Source organism: Equus przewalskii, chromosome 14 (genome assembly GCF_037783145.1).
Source record: "Equus przewalskii isolate Varuska chromosome 14, EquPr2, whole genome shotgun sequence".
NCBI classification, from domain to species: domain Eukaryota; kingdom Metazoa; phylum Chordata; class Mammalia; order Perissodactyla; family Equidae; genus Equus; species Equus przewalskii.
In genome coordinates this window covers 81,557,166-81,570,433 of record NC_091844.1, presented here as the reverse complement: position 1 = coordinate 81,570,433, position 13,268 = coordinate 81,557,166, and the positions used below count along the sequence as shown (strand labels likewise).

Sequence of the window (13,268 nt, the reverse complement as noted above, 5' to 3'; positions counted from 1 at the left end):
CCTATGCACACCAAACTACAGAAGAATGTGTGGACTTCCAGGATGGCAGAAAAACAGCAATAATACTAATGGTAACGACAATCACAACAAGAAGAACGCCAGTGAAAATGTACTATTTATTATGCACCAGGCCCTGTGCTAAGCACTTTAATCCTCAAACAACACTGGGAGATGGGGACTCTTCATCCCCATTATACAGATGAGGAGCTGAGGCTAAGAGGCGTAGGTGACTTGTCTGCAGTTACACGGCTGGTAAGTGGCAGAGCTGGGGGTCAGGCTGACTGCTCAGCTTGAATGATTAGTGACGAGCTTGCCAGTCTGAATGCGAGGTGACAGGGCGCTCCATCACTGTGTGCTGGGTTCAGCCCTCTGTTTCATTCAGGTTGGGGGCTCTGGGGGCTCCCCAGAGCCTGAAGCTGTACCCATTGCGGTGGGTCTCAGGGGCTCCCGCAGGTGACAGCTCCATGCGGTGGGGCTCTCGACACAGGTTGCTGAGGGCTTCCAGGAAGAGTTTCCTGAAGGAGGACGACACGACGTTGTACAGGACAGGGGTCACTGCTGAGCTGACGTAGAAAAGCGTGTTGGTCACCAGGTAGAAGTAGTGATAGAAATCGTAGAGCGTGCTGGAAGAGAACCCCAGAAGGCGTGGTTAGAGGACCCGTCACCTGCTCACAGCGTCCTCCCCTTTCTGCTGGAGCACGCCTCCCTCCTCCGGAGGGCGAGGGGAGGAAGGCCTGTTTTCTGCATCAGGAAGCACAGTGTGAATTCCGTAATGTTGCACCAACACCAGCTGCCCTTGGCCGTGCCCTCCGCCCGGCCTCTGTGCGTCCCTCCTCCGGGCGCAGTTCCCAGTCCCTTGCACAGTGAAGGGCACGTGTGCCGACTGACAGCCCATCGTCCAGCCCGCTGAGACACTGGGAGCCTTGTGCTGCTGGGTGTGGTGAAGGAGAGGTGGCTTCACTAAGAGGAGAAAGTCTTTGTGAGAAGCCACGCCCCTTGTCACAGAGATTCTCTGCAGTGGGAAGGGCTGTGCATGTGCACGTGTATGCACAGGTGTGTGTAAGGGGCACTAGCAGCTCCAGAGAATGAAGCGTCTGTTGACACGGCTATTTCCTTGGAGGCCACATGGGATTTCTCTTCTCTCGGATGTTTGACTGCCACTTATGATGAGGGGCATAGTGATTTCCAAAAGGAAGACAATGGATCCTCTCTTCTCCAACTGTGTCATGAAAAGGGCATGCATGGTCTGGTCTGCTAAGGGCCTTTGTTAGCTCATGGAATCACAGCTCCGGGTCTTCCTCCCCGACGAGACCTTGTAATAAGATGGCTGTCGCCCCTACCCCCCACCCCAAGCCTGTAGGCTGCTCTCCATCCTGTAGTCAGGATGCCCATAGCCCTGACTACCACTTACACGGCCTTACCAGTTCAGAGAGGTCTCGAGATAGTGCTCTGTTCCACACCCCCAGCCGGGAGATTTTGAGATAACAGACTTGGCAGGACCAGCTAGAATGGGGGCCAGAGTTCCAGAGGACCCAGCAACTGGGGGTCCCTCTGGAGATCAAAGGAAACCCCAGGCCCAGCCCGGGGCCCCCTCCCTGTGCCAGGGCTCTTCTACCACACTCACTCGGTCCACTTGTCATCAGAGACATAGCAGTACATGAGCCTGCGGGCGTGGTACGGCAGCCAGCAGACGACATACACGGCCACGATGGCTCCTGCAGCACAATTAGGGGGAGACAGACAGCGACAGACGGAGAACAAACAGACTCTCAGTTATGCCACCTCGGGGGAGGACGATGCCCGAGGCGACAACAGCATTTCCCTGGAACTCGTTCCTGGATTCCAGGAGTTGGAAGGGAACTCTGAGGTTACCTGATACATTCCTATCTGGATCTGTCCCCAAGCCCGGTGTTACCCTGTCCTCTGAGTGAATGTCCACTTTAACCCTGACTGGAAAACGACATGCTTCTAGAACCTTCTATAACATCTATAACCTCCTCCTAGCCACTGGAATAGACTCCCAACTCAGGGCTAGATATTCCCACCTGGTTGTCTAACTGCATTGACAACAGAACTTAAATGTCCTTCTGCCTTATAAAGCCGTTATATATATTTTAAAAAAGCCTACCCCTTTTTGTGATAGCTTGATGGCACCACCATCCATCTATCACTCAGGTCATAGGCCAAAGAGTCTTCTTATTTTTCCATTACCCACTAGATCCAATTTATTAAAAAGCTCCTCCTTAGCATCTCTTCTCTTGGTTCCTCCCTCCTCACCTCCACAGCCCCCGTGTCTCCTCTCCACTGGACTGTGACAGCAATCTCCTAATTGACCCTTTTGTCTCTAACCTTCTACCCCCTCCCTTCCCTCCTCCTACTCCTGCCCTGACTGGCAAACCCATTCTCTAGTCCTGTGTGGTCCCTGGACCAGCAGCATCAATATCAACTGGGAGCTGATTAGAAATGCAGAACCTTGGGCTCACCCTAGACCTGCCGAATGAATTAGAATCTCTGCGCTGGGCCCAATGGTCTGTGTTTCAAACTCTCCACATCATTCTGATGCACACAGAAGTTTGAGAAGCATGGTATAGCCCACCCTCCAAAGACTGAGCACAGCGTATCTCAGGAGCAAATCTCCCATCATTTCCGGGCGAGACACTTTCAGTGACTGCCTGTTGTCTGTGGAAGGAAGTCTAGGCACCTTCGTGTGCTACTTTGGTTATTTGTCACATCACATCACACTTAGCTCTCACATTTCTGTCCCATGCACCAGACCATGGCGTTGAGAGCAGAGACCCCCGACTCTTACTCGCCCCTCCCAGACCTTAGCAGGTGCCTGGATTACAACGGTGCATGGGGAGACCTCTGTTTTCCTGCGCCTTTTAAGTTTCCCTTACAAGGCCAAGTTTGCCCAGATACTTACAAGAACAAACCGATCAATGTCGTAGGAGGGAGAGTGAAGAGATGGTGGGGAAATGGGTTTGGGGACCGAGCCAGTCTGAGTCCACAATTCCCTGTCTGCAGGTCCTTAGCTATAACTACTCCCTGTATTCGTCCATATGGCCCGACTCCCTGAAAAGTAGCCGAGTATCTGCCTGTCCATCTATACCACTCCCTGGAGCAGGTAGGGTTTCGTGTACAGAATTCCCATTCTTTCCTTTAATGATACCGCTGACCCTTGCAGAAGCCTGTTGGTGGTTGTACAGTTTCCCCGGGACCTGGAGAAAAATGAGGGCTAGGGAGAGGTAGTATTTGCTCAGGGTCACTTGGCCAGGGATTGGAGGAGGCAGCCCTGGAGCCCGGACCCTTCCTCTCAGGGCTGTTACCGAGCACTTAACTGAGAACCTGGATGCTGTGCTGAAGGCCGCGGATCCGGCGGGCGTCCTTGTGTCTCACCAGGCTGGCCTGGCCCCCCAGGGAGAGTGACTTCCTCTCCTGACTCACTAGCTCCACGCGGCTTGGGGAGGGGCTGCCTGGGGCAGAAGTGGATGGCACCTGGGAGCAGAGGGCCACCAGGTGGCTCACGGTGACCCCGTTCAGGAAAGCAGTTAACGCCAAGGGGAGCACGAAGGACACCAGCACGTTCACCTGTAAGGTAATCCAAGGGTTACAGATGTGACACTCCGGTCATCAGGCTGTGCCCACGGGCCCAGGAATCTGCAGCAGCAGGAGAGGGGGCGACAGCAGGGTTACAAGATAAAGGTGAGAAAATTCTCAGCAAGTAGGGAGAGTGCAATGAAAATAGAAGAGAAACAATCAAAACATTGAGGATTAGTTTAGGACACTCATCATCTAAACAACAGCGGTTCTAGAAAGAAAAAGAATAGAGAAAACAGAGGGGATGAAATTATTTTTTTTAAAAAAAAAATTCAAGAAGATTTTCTCAAAATTCAGGACTACGAGTTTCTAGGTTGAACAGCTGCCTGGGGGCCCTGAATTATGGATGAAAATAAATCCGAATCAAGGCACATTTTTCATGACTCTTAGTGCCCTGGGGATAAAGAGGAGATCTTCAAAGCTTCCAGGGAGATGAAACAGAGTGCTTACAAAGCATGGGGACCAGAACAGCATTAGACTCTGTCACAGCAACAGTGGAAGCTGGAAAGTGATGGAGCATTGTTTTACGGTTTGTGAGGGAAATGGTTTCCATCTTAGAATGTTATGCCCAGCCATATTATGACAGATGTGAGGACAAAATGAAACACTTTCAGACATGCAAATCTCCATTTTTTACCTTCTATAGACCTTTTCTCAGGTCACAGGAGGCTACAAGAGCATATGTTCCAGCAAAATAAAGTTAAAAATAGGGTCTCCAACAGAGGAACAGAGCGATGGAACGGACCTCTCGGGATGCCGGCTGTGTATCCAGTTAGGCTGGGGCAGAAGAGAGGGCTCCAGGGATGCCTGAACACTAGGGGAGGACACCAGTGGATTATCTGATAAGTCTGAACATATTGAAATAGCACACTTCCAATAGAGAAGGAGAAAATGAGTTAGAAATAGCTATAGAGGAAACCAAGCAAATGAAACAAAAGGCTATTCATTATTAACTGCAAGGAAAGCAAAGGCAATATTGGAAAGGAAATACAATAAAATATATGATGTGGCTCATCTGTGCAGAAGGTTGACATAGTCACAATAATATAAACACTGAACATCAATCTAACCAATAGCGGGATATCATTATACTGGAAGGATGGTGAGAGGAAGTGTGTGTGGAAGTGGGATGTGAGTGTCAGACAGCGAACTGCTCATCTTCCACAGTTAAGACAGTGGATAAAATTTACAACTGAGAAATAGAGCAGGCATGTTCTTTGGAAATATGGAGGCAAAGAGTGGCAAGAGTTGAGAACGGATGGTAGCTGCCTCTAGACTAGAGAATACAGCTCAGAGTGTGGAGTCGGGAGGGGGCAGCTATTTTACATTATAACCCTTGTATTACTGTTCGACATTCTTTGACTTATGAAAAACAAGTTTATATACCTTTTGTAAAAATGTTTAATTTTTAAAATTCAAAATATAGGTGTTATAGGGTTTTTCCTCTTCACTTCCTTCCCTTTGCAAACATTTTAAAAAACTGAACAACATTTTAATAGCACTTTAAAATCAGTACAAAATATCTGAATTGGGTGCTGCGCCTTTTGAAGGAGTTATCATTCGTGTTTTTTACATCTTAATGCATGCTCACAGATCAGCAACACCAACAGAAAATAAGACTGTACACGACAATCATTTTAGTTTTTGCAGAACCAAATAGATTTTTATCAATGACAACATAGTACTACCAAATTGTAACTTTAAGACCAGCCAAGACAGAAATTGAAGGTAAAAATATATTCATAAGTTAGTAATTACTCGTTGGAATTTTAAAATACTTCTGGAAAAACTATACAGATTTTGTACTTTCAAAAACTATGAGCAATTCTCTCAGCCAAAAAACACTGATTAATACAGACAATGAATCAACTCAATGATCAGACATTAAAAAAAAGGTGGAAAAAATAATCTTAATTTGAGTCTGGTTATTTTGTTGTGTTAATTTAGACTGTATGTCTCAAGATAAACATTTTTTAATGCACTATTTTTTGAAAAATGCTGTTTCACTGAAAGAACTCACTACATATAACGCCAAAGGCTTGCCCCTGGAGCATTTCATGGCTTTCATTGTATTGGTCAGTCTGCACCAACTAAAGTAAACTATGCTAGTGGCATATTCACAACATATACCTCGCTTGACACTCCCCCCCCCCCCAAACCTAACTCCGCAATAGGTACAGCCTGGAAGCCACTACCCCAGTCTGTGAGAAGTGGAGGAACTGACTACTAGGTATTCTGAGCATGTGGTTGCTGGTTCATTGCCATGGCCACACAGGGTGCAGAAGAGAGCTGCACAGTCAGGCCTGAGGTGGGACCAGCCGTGCACTGACTATCCCGCCTGATAATTCTGCTACAGCTCAGAACCCCGTGGAGGCTGCTGGGAGGCAGATGAGTGTCCCATGTTGCTCTGTGGCTGTGATGTGCTTGGGCCATCATTGGGGCAGGCAGCACGTGGACTGGACCACTGAGGTCTGAGGTCATGGTTAGTCCACCTGATGTAGTGGTAAGGGGAGCAGCTCCCACTGTCGTGAGTGGGGCCCCTGCTTCCCGCTGCTGTCTAGAGTTCCTGCGTAACAAGCTCCATTCTGCTACTGGTGGGTTTGGGGGGGGGTTATTTATTTTATTTTTATTTATTTATTTTTTGGGTGTCCTTTATCCAGGTCCAGATTTGGGTAAGGAATTTGACAACCTGCAAAAATGTCTGATATAGAAAGTGGATTTTTAAAAATTAGGGCTCCTGCCTTGCTGGTTCTGAGTAATTCTCTTCATAGGGACTGTGGTAAGCAACTTCTGAAGCAAGCGGAATGTTTTCTTATCGGGTTTAACTTTACGTTTTTCCATATTCTTGTGAAGGCTGCAGTTGGTATATATATTTCTTCTGAAATCCTTCATTAATGTTGAATGTTCAGGCCTCGCTATTATATCCACACAAAATCCCATTACACCTTCTACCTTGTTATGGGGCTAAAGATGGCAAGTTTTGATGATCATAAAAAAGCAGAAGCCTGGGGTGGGTCATGAAATCTATATTTTTACAGGCTCCCCAGATAATGCCAAACTAGTAACGTTTGCTCACCACTCCCACAAGAGTGGGAGGAGCATAGACTGTCAGAGTTAATTTTGTCTGTGGGTTGCACACACAGACAGCAACACAGCATACAGGTCTAGGCACATGGTACATAGGTCTGGAACTTTCCCACAGATTCACTCATTTATTCTTCACAGAGACTCTGCAATGTGGATAATATTTCTGAAATGCAGAAAGGAGTTGAGAGAGGTTAAAAAACTTGCCCAAGGTCACACAGCTAGCACGTGGTGGCTCCTGGCCCAACTCATATCTATCTGGTCCCAAAGGAACCTACTTTACAGCCCGCACGTGCTTCCCTGGACCGAACTGAATCGAGAAATGTGAACGCGGCTCGCAGGCTTCCCCTCACAGGCTCCCCTTCGCAGTTCTGCGTTTGCTCAGGGGCACCCTTCGGGGGCGTGTCCTCCCGGTTCTGGAGGTTCCCAGAGAGGAGGTGCTCGCCAACTAGGCAGGTCGCCCGGTCTCAAATCTGGACTTCTCTTAATGCTTCCCCTTAACCAAGTCTCTCCCCAAGACCTCTGTAAAGTGGGGCAATGAGACCCAACTTTCGGGGCGGTCTCGAGTATTAGAGGTGAAATCCCTGCCCGTCCGCTCCCCGTCCCCGTCCCCCCACCCCCCCCACCCCCCCCCACCCCCCCCCCGTACCTGGATGAAGACCTGGAGCGTGGAGCGGCTCACCAGCACGGTGCACACGCGCGAGGCGGGCTCCGGCTCCCCGCCCGCCGTCTCCAGCTCGTGCTTCTGCCCCATGATGATGGGCATGGGCAGGGCGAGGCCGAGCGAGGCGGCCCAGACGAGCGACAGCAGGCGGCGGGTCCTGCGCGGCGTCAGCAGGCGGCGGGCGCGCAGGGGCTGGCACACGGCCAGGCAGCGCTCGGCGCTCAGGCTGGCCACGCTGAGCACCGTGGCGTAGGTGCCCAGCTCGCGCACGAAGTAGTAAGCGCGACAGCCCAGGTCGCCGAAGACCCAGGGGTAGTGGAACCACACGAAGTTGTAAAGCTCCACGGGCGCGCTGACCAGCAGCAGCAGCAGGGCGGAGAGCGCCAGGCTGAGCACGTGGGAGCGCAGGCGCCGCGGGGGCCCGGCGCGCGCCTTCAGCACCACGTGCACGGACAGCGCATTGCCGGCCGTGCCCAGGGCGACGATGAGCGCGTAGAGCGCGGTGAACAGCACCTTGGCCCAGAGGCGCGTGTCCACGCCCAGCCGGGCGTCCAGGCTCAGCGCCGGGCCCGGACTGGGCCTCGGGGGCTTCGGGCTGCTGGTCTCCATCCCGCTCCCGCGGCTGCGCTCCCTCCCTCTCACTGCCCGGAGACCGGGCGACCTGCCCAGTTGGCGAGGGCCTCCTCCTCTCTGGGAACCTCCAGAACCGGGAGGACACGCCCCCGAAGGGTGCCCCTGAGCAAACGCGGGACTGCGAGTGGGAGCCTGCGAGCCGCGTTCACATTTCTAGGTTCAGTTCAGTTCAGGGAAGCACGCGCGGGCTGTAAAGTAGGTTCCTTTGGGACCAGATAGATATGAGTTGGGCCAGATGCCACCACATACTAGCTGTGTGACCTTAGACAAGTTTTTTAACCTCTCTCAACTCCTTTCTGCATTTTAGAAATATTATCCACATTACAGAGTCTCTGTGAAGAATAAATGAGTGAGTCTGTGGGAAAGTTCCAGACCTATGTACCATGTGCCTAGGCCTATGTGCTGTGTTGCTGTCTATGTGCAACCCAGAGACAACTGCCCAAGAATTTGCCAACGTTTCAACAGTTTTCAGCTGTTATTCTTTTTGCTAAAGGGCTGTTTCAAGGCTGCACTTTTATCCTTGAGGAACTCTGTCCCTGGCAGATGCATCCTCATGGTATCATGCTCTCCCCGTCCTTCAAGGATGTCACTCTCATAGAGCAGCAGGAGAAAGTGAAAAGAAATGTGTTCAACATGTTTTAAAACCTTTCACTGGGCTCTTTCCTACACTGTCATAAACGCCAGCACCTCAGAGCTACGAGGCCCTTGCAGAGGCCTCATCCCCCCCTTAGAGCCCCTGGTGTTTTTTGGGGCAGAACCAGGTCTCCTGACCTTCTGTCTCCAGCCGAGTTGCGGTTGCCCAGTGATCGTGTAATCTTCCATCTGCATGGGTAACCACACAGTCATGTTGGGCTAGGGCCTCAACATATGGATTTTGGAGGGACACAATTCAGTCCATAACAAGGATTCCATACCTATGAGTTTTAGCCAAATTTTCTTTGAAGCAAATAACCAGTATTAATACATTTTTAACATTTTACTGGGTTTCATGTAGCTCCCTAAGGCCTGTGGGACCTGGGAGAAGGCAAGTTCCTGCTTCCCTTGGAAGAGTCCTCCAAGTCCTTCGTCTTCTGAGGGCCGGGCTGGGCCAGTGGACAGCACATGGGGTGGAGCCGGAGGATGTGAGGACAGGCCTTGGCTCTAGCTGTGTGTCTCAGGCAAGCCATCAGTCTCCCTTAGTCTTAGTTACTCACCTGACAAGGAGGGGTGATAATATTTCGACCTGTTTTTCTTACCGTTTAGGTTAGAGTGCTGAGCAGATAGGAAGCATCTGAATTGAAGTCCCCAGGCTGTCACTACAGGAAGTTAAACCTTTAACTCCTACACAGCAGGGAAGCTCAAAGAAAAGGGGGGCAGTCTCTGGTTTTTCATTTGTGGCACCATATGGGGTGGGACTGTGTGTCAAAGATATGAAAGAGGTATTGTTGTCTTTAGGACAGCTCAAGATGAGCATCCTCTGTCATGTGGAAAGAGGAGAATTTCTTTTGTATCTTCTGTGGATGGTCCTCTCCAGCCAGATCAGAGGAGGCCTGCAGAACGTTTAATGTGTAAAGCAGTTAATGTGGAAGGGAGGGAGAGTCAGCCCCACCGACTCCCCCAGCGGGCTCCCCCTGCAGAGGTGTGCAGAGGGCTCGGGATTCCTGTCTTCCCCCTGGGGACCAGAGCAGACTGACTGGCTTGCCTCTGGCTGTAAATCTCGTTCATGGTCACCCTAACCTGAAACCCTTCCCAGGGAGTGACTCCGCGTGTGGATGCTTGAGCCTAGAGCTTGCTTCTTCAGTACCCAAGAGAACGTAACTTTGCCTCTGTATAAAGACAAAACCTCGCTTCTGTTAGGACTGGTTTCCACCTGTATCGGAAGACTCTGACCCTTGTTATCTTCCACCGTCTATGGTAAAATCAAACCTTAGCTTTCCTGTTTTACCACAGGTCAGACTAAATTACTCCATCTTTAATGGGGTAGCAAATAACTCAGAGCTGGTCAGCGTCGGAGGGCTCCACCACGTGTGGGCAGTTATGGTGGAGCAGCAGTTCTGAGTCCGGAGATGCCAGAGATGGAGCATGCTCTGCTGTTGGCTGTCTGGGCAGTGAAGTGTTGACAGGGCTTTCTGGCCAGGCCAGGGGGGTCTCTGAGGCCAGGACTCTTTGCTTGCTTTTTGTGCCCAGGTTCCTAACCTTCTTGCCTGTTGCATGCGAGACTCCATCAATAGGGCTTCTGCCATGGACTGATTTGTGTCCCCCAAAATTCCTGTGTTGAAGCCCTAACCTTCAGTGTGACGGTATTTGGAGTAAGGAAGTAATTAATGTTGAATGAGGTCGTAAGAGTAGGTCCCTGATAGATAGGATTAGTGTCCTTATAAGAGGAGACAGCACAGAGCCCCCCATGCCCACTCTCTCTGCCATGTGAGGGCACAGCAAGGAGGGGCTGTCTGCAGACCAGGCAGAGGTGCACCAGGAGCCCAACTGGCCGGTCCCTTAATCCTGGACTTCCAACCTCCAGAACTGTGAGAAAACGAATTTCTCTTGTTTAAGCCTCCTGGTCTGTGGGGATTGTGTTATGGCCCCCAAGCTGACTAAGACAGTATCCAATCCCTCTGCAGCTTTTGGTCCTGATGCCAACAAATGACCTGGAGAGATTATTTGCTACTTTAACCTTGGGGAAAAAAAGACGGTTAATTCCCTGTTCCCCTCACTCCAGGAGTGAGTCATGGTAGGATTTTCTGACTCAGCGGAACAGAGTTTACCTTCACGGGAACAACAGGGAGTCATTGTGTGTGTGTGTGTATGTGTGAGAGAGAGAGACAGAGAGACTCAGAAAGACACACACACACAGGTCTTCCCTTCATTTTTCCCTCTCTAGATCCACTCTTCCCCACTCTGCTGTGAGCTCTCTGGCCTCTGGCTGGGTTCAGCCAGTGGTAGAGGATGAGAAAGCGTGAGGAGAGAGAGTTCGAGGTACTTATTCCTCTGACTTCCTCCCCGCTGTATCACCATGGACAGGCCCACACCCTTGACACCTTCAGCCAAAGGTCCTGCAGGATGACCCTCTCCTCCGGCTACTCTCTCAGTGTATTAGTCTTCTGTGGCTGCTGTAACAAATTACCACAAACATAGTGGTTTAAAACAATGCAAATTAATTAACTTACAGTTCAGTAGGTCAGAAGTCCAACACAGGTCTCACTGAGCTAAAATCAGGGTGTTGGCTGGGTGCATTCCTTCTGGAAGTTTCAGGGGCGAATCTATTCCATTGCCTTTCCAGATTCCAGAGGCCATCAGCGTTCCTTGACTCATGGTCCCCTCCTCCATCTTCAAAGAGTCAGGCTGAATCCCTCTCACACTACTGTCTCTGCTTCTCTTCCGCCTCCCCTTCCCCTTTTAACAACCCTGTGATTATATCAGACCCACCCGGATAAACACGGCAAGGGCAGAGGCTGCAGTGAAAGGGGGTCATGTCAGGCATGCTCCAAGCTCTGAAGTGGTGGGAGAAGAAGGTATGGGGTAACGATTCAGGTTATTGTTTGGAGATCATCCAGGATAGTCTCCCTATTTTATGGGCAGCTGGCTAGCAACCTTAATCCCTCTTTGCCGTGCAGTGTGGTGGAAGATGTAAGGAAATCTGCCTAAGGTAACACGTTCTCGGGTCCTGGGGCTTAGGACACAGGCACCGTGGGGGCCGGTATCCTGCCTCCCACACCCGGGCTCAGGTCGCTGCTCCCTCCCTCTCTCCTTGACCCAAGGATGGCCTCAGCACCTCCTCTTCCTGGCCCTGTTGCCTCACCAGCCGCTGCTGGCCTTCCTCAACCCTGCCCGTGTCCTTGTGAACAGTCCCTTTATTAGGGCCTCCTCGAGGATCCAGCTTGAGCATCCAGTCTGTTTTCTACTGGGACCTTAGTGGATGTAGTGTGTGTGCATGATGGACTGTTATCCAAAATATGCACAAACTCTAAAATCTCAGCAATAAGAAAACAACAACTCGATTAAAAAATGGACCAGAGGCCTGAACAGACACCTCAACAAAGAAGAGACACAGATGGCAAATAAGCCTATGAAAAGATGCTCCATATCATATGTCATCAAGGAAATGCAACCAAGCGATACCACTCCACACCTATCAGAATGGCCAAAATCCAGAACGCTGACAATAACAAATGTTGGTGAGGATGTGGAGCAACAGGAACTCTCATTCATCACTGGTGGGAGTGCAAATGGTACAGCCACGTTGGAAGACAGTTTGCTGGTTTCTTACAAAACTAAACATACTCTTCCTGTCTGATCCAGCAATCACACTCCTTGGTATTTATCCAAAGGAGTTGAAAAACATGTCCGCACAAAAACCTACACACAAATGTTTATAGCAGCTTTATTCATAATTGCCAAAACTTGGAAGCCACCAAGATGTCCTTCAGTAGATGAATGGATAAACCAACTGTGGTCCATCCAGACAACGGAGTGTCATTCAGCGCTAAAAGGAAATCAGCTGTCAAGCCCTAAAAGACATGGGGGGAAGGAGAGATGACTAGGTGGCGCACAGAGGATTTTTAGGGCAGTGAAACTACTCTGTATGGTCCTGCAGTGGTAGACACATGTCATCACACATTTCTCAAAACAGCAGAATGTACAACACCAGGAGCGAATCCTAATGCAAGTGATGGGCTTATGGGTGATAATGATGCGTCAACGTAGGTTCATCCGTTGTAACAAATGTATTAATCTGGTGGCAGGTGGTGGTGGGGAATGTTGTGCAGGTGAGGGACAGAGAGAATATGAGAACTCTCTGTATTTTCAGATAAATTTTTCTGTGAACCTAAACTGCTGTAAAAGAATGAACTTTATTAATTAAAAAAAAAAAAGCTTGATGTGACTTTTTCCCCATGCTGTGTCCTCTCCACTGTGCGATGTCCTGTTGGAGCTGAAGACGACTAAGGCCGGGACCGTGTCAGAGGGGTCCCTCCAGTGGCTGAGACGATGAGATGTAAACTCACCAGGACCCGCCCTCCCCTGGCACCCTCTAAGTGGCGAGCAAAGGGAGTGGACAGTGACAACTCTCTCTGAGCGCCACCTCTTCCTGGCCAGGTGAGCCTCGGAGCCTATTTCCTCTTCTGGGAAATATCCCCTAACCTTGAGAATGAGAGAGAGATGATGTGTGTGCGAAAAGCACTGGGCACATGGGGGAGCTCAGCAATGTCTGTCCCAACCTCATCCTTTCCCTCCTGTCAAAGGATGGAAAAGCCATGGAGAGATCACGGAAGGCTCCATGGAGGAAGGAGGTTTGGCCTGGGCCTAGAATGCG

General features: G+C 50.2%; 1 protein-coding gene and 1 pseudogene across 1 annotated transcript; both read right to left on the bottom strand.

Annotated features, from left to right (window-relative positions):
* Nucleotides 1-226: 226 nt before the first annotated feature.
* NTSR2 (neurotensin receptor 2) lies at nt 227-7,988 on the bottom strand. The gene is given in 5 exon segments (XM_070574428.1): nt 227-447; nt 449-623; nt 1,625-1,715; nt 3,339-3,588; nt 7,331-7,988. Coding segments are annotated over 5 exon segments (1,209 nt in total). The 5' UTR covers nt 7,955-7,988; the 3' UTR covers nt 227-378.
* Nucleotides 5,727-6,658, bottom strand: LOC139075835 (cyclin-dependent kinase 8 pseudogene; annotated as a pseudogene).
* Nucleotides 7,989-13,268: the final 5,280 nt, after the last annotated feature.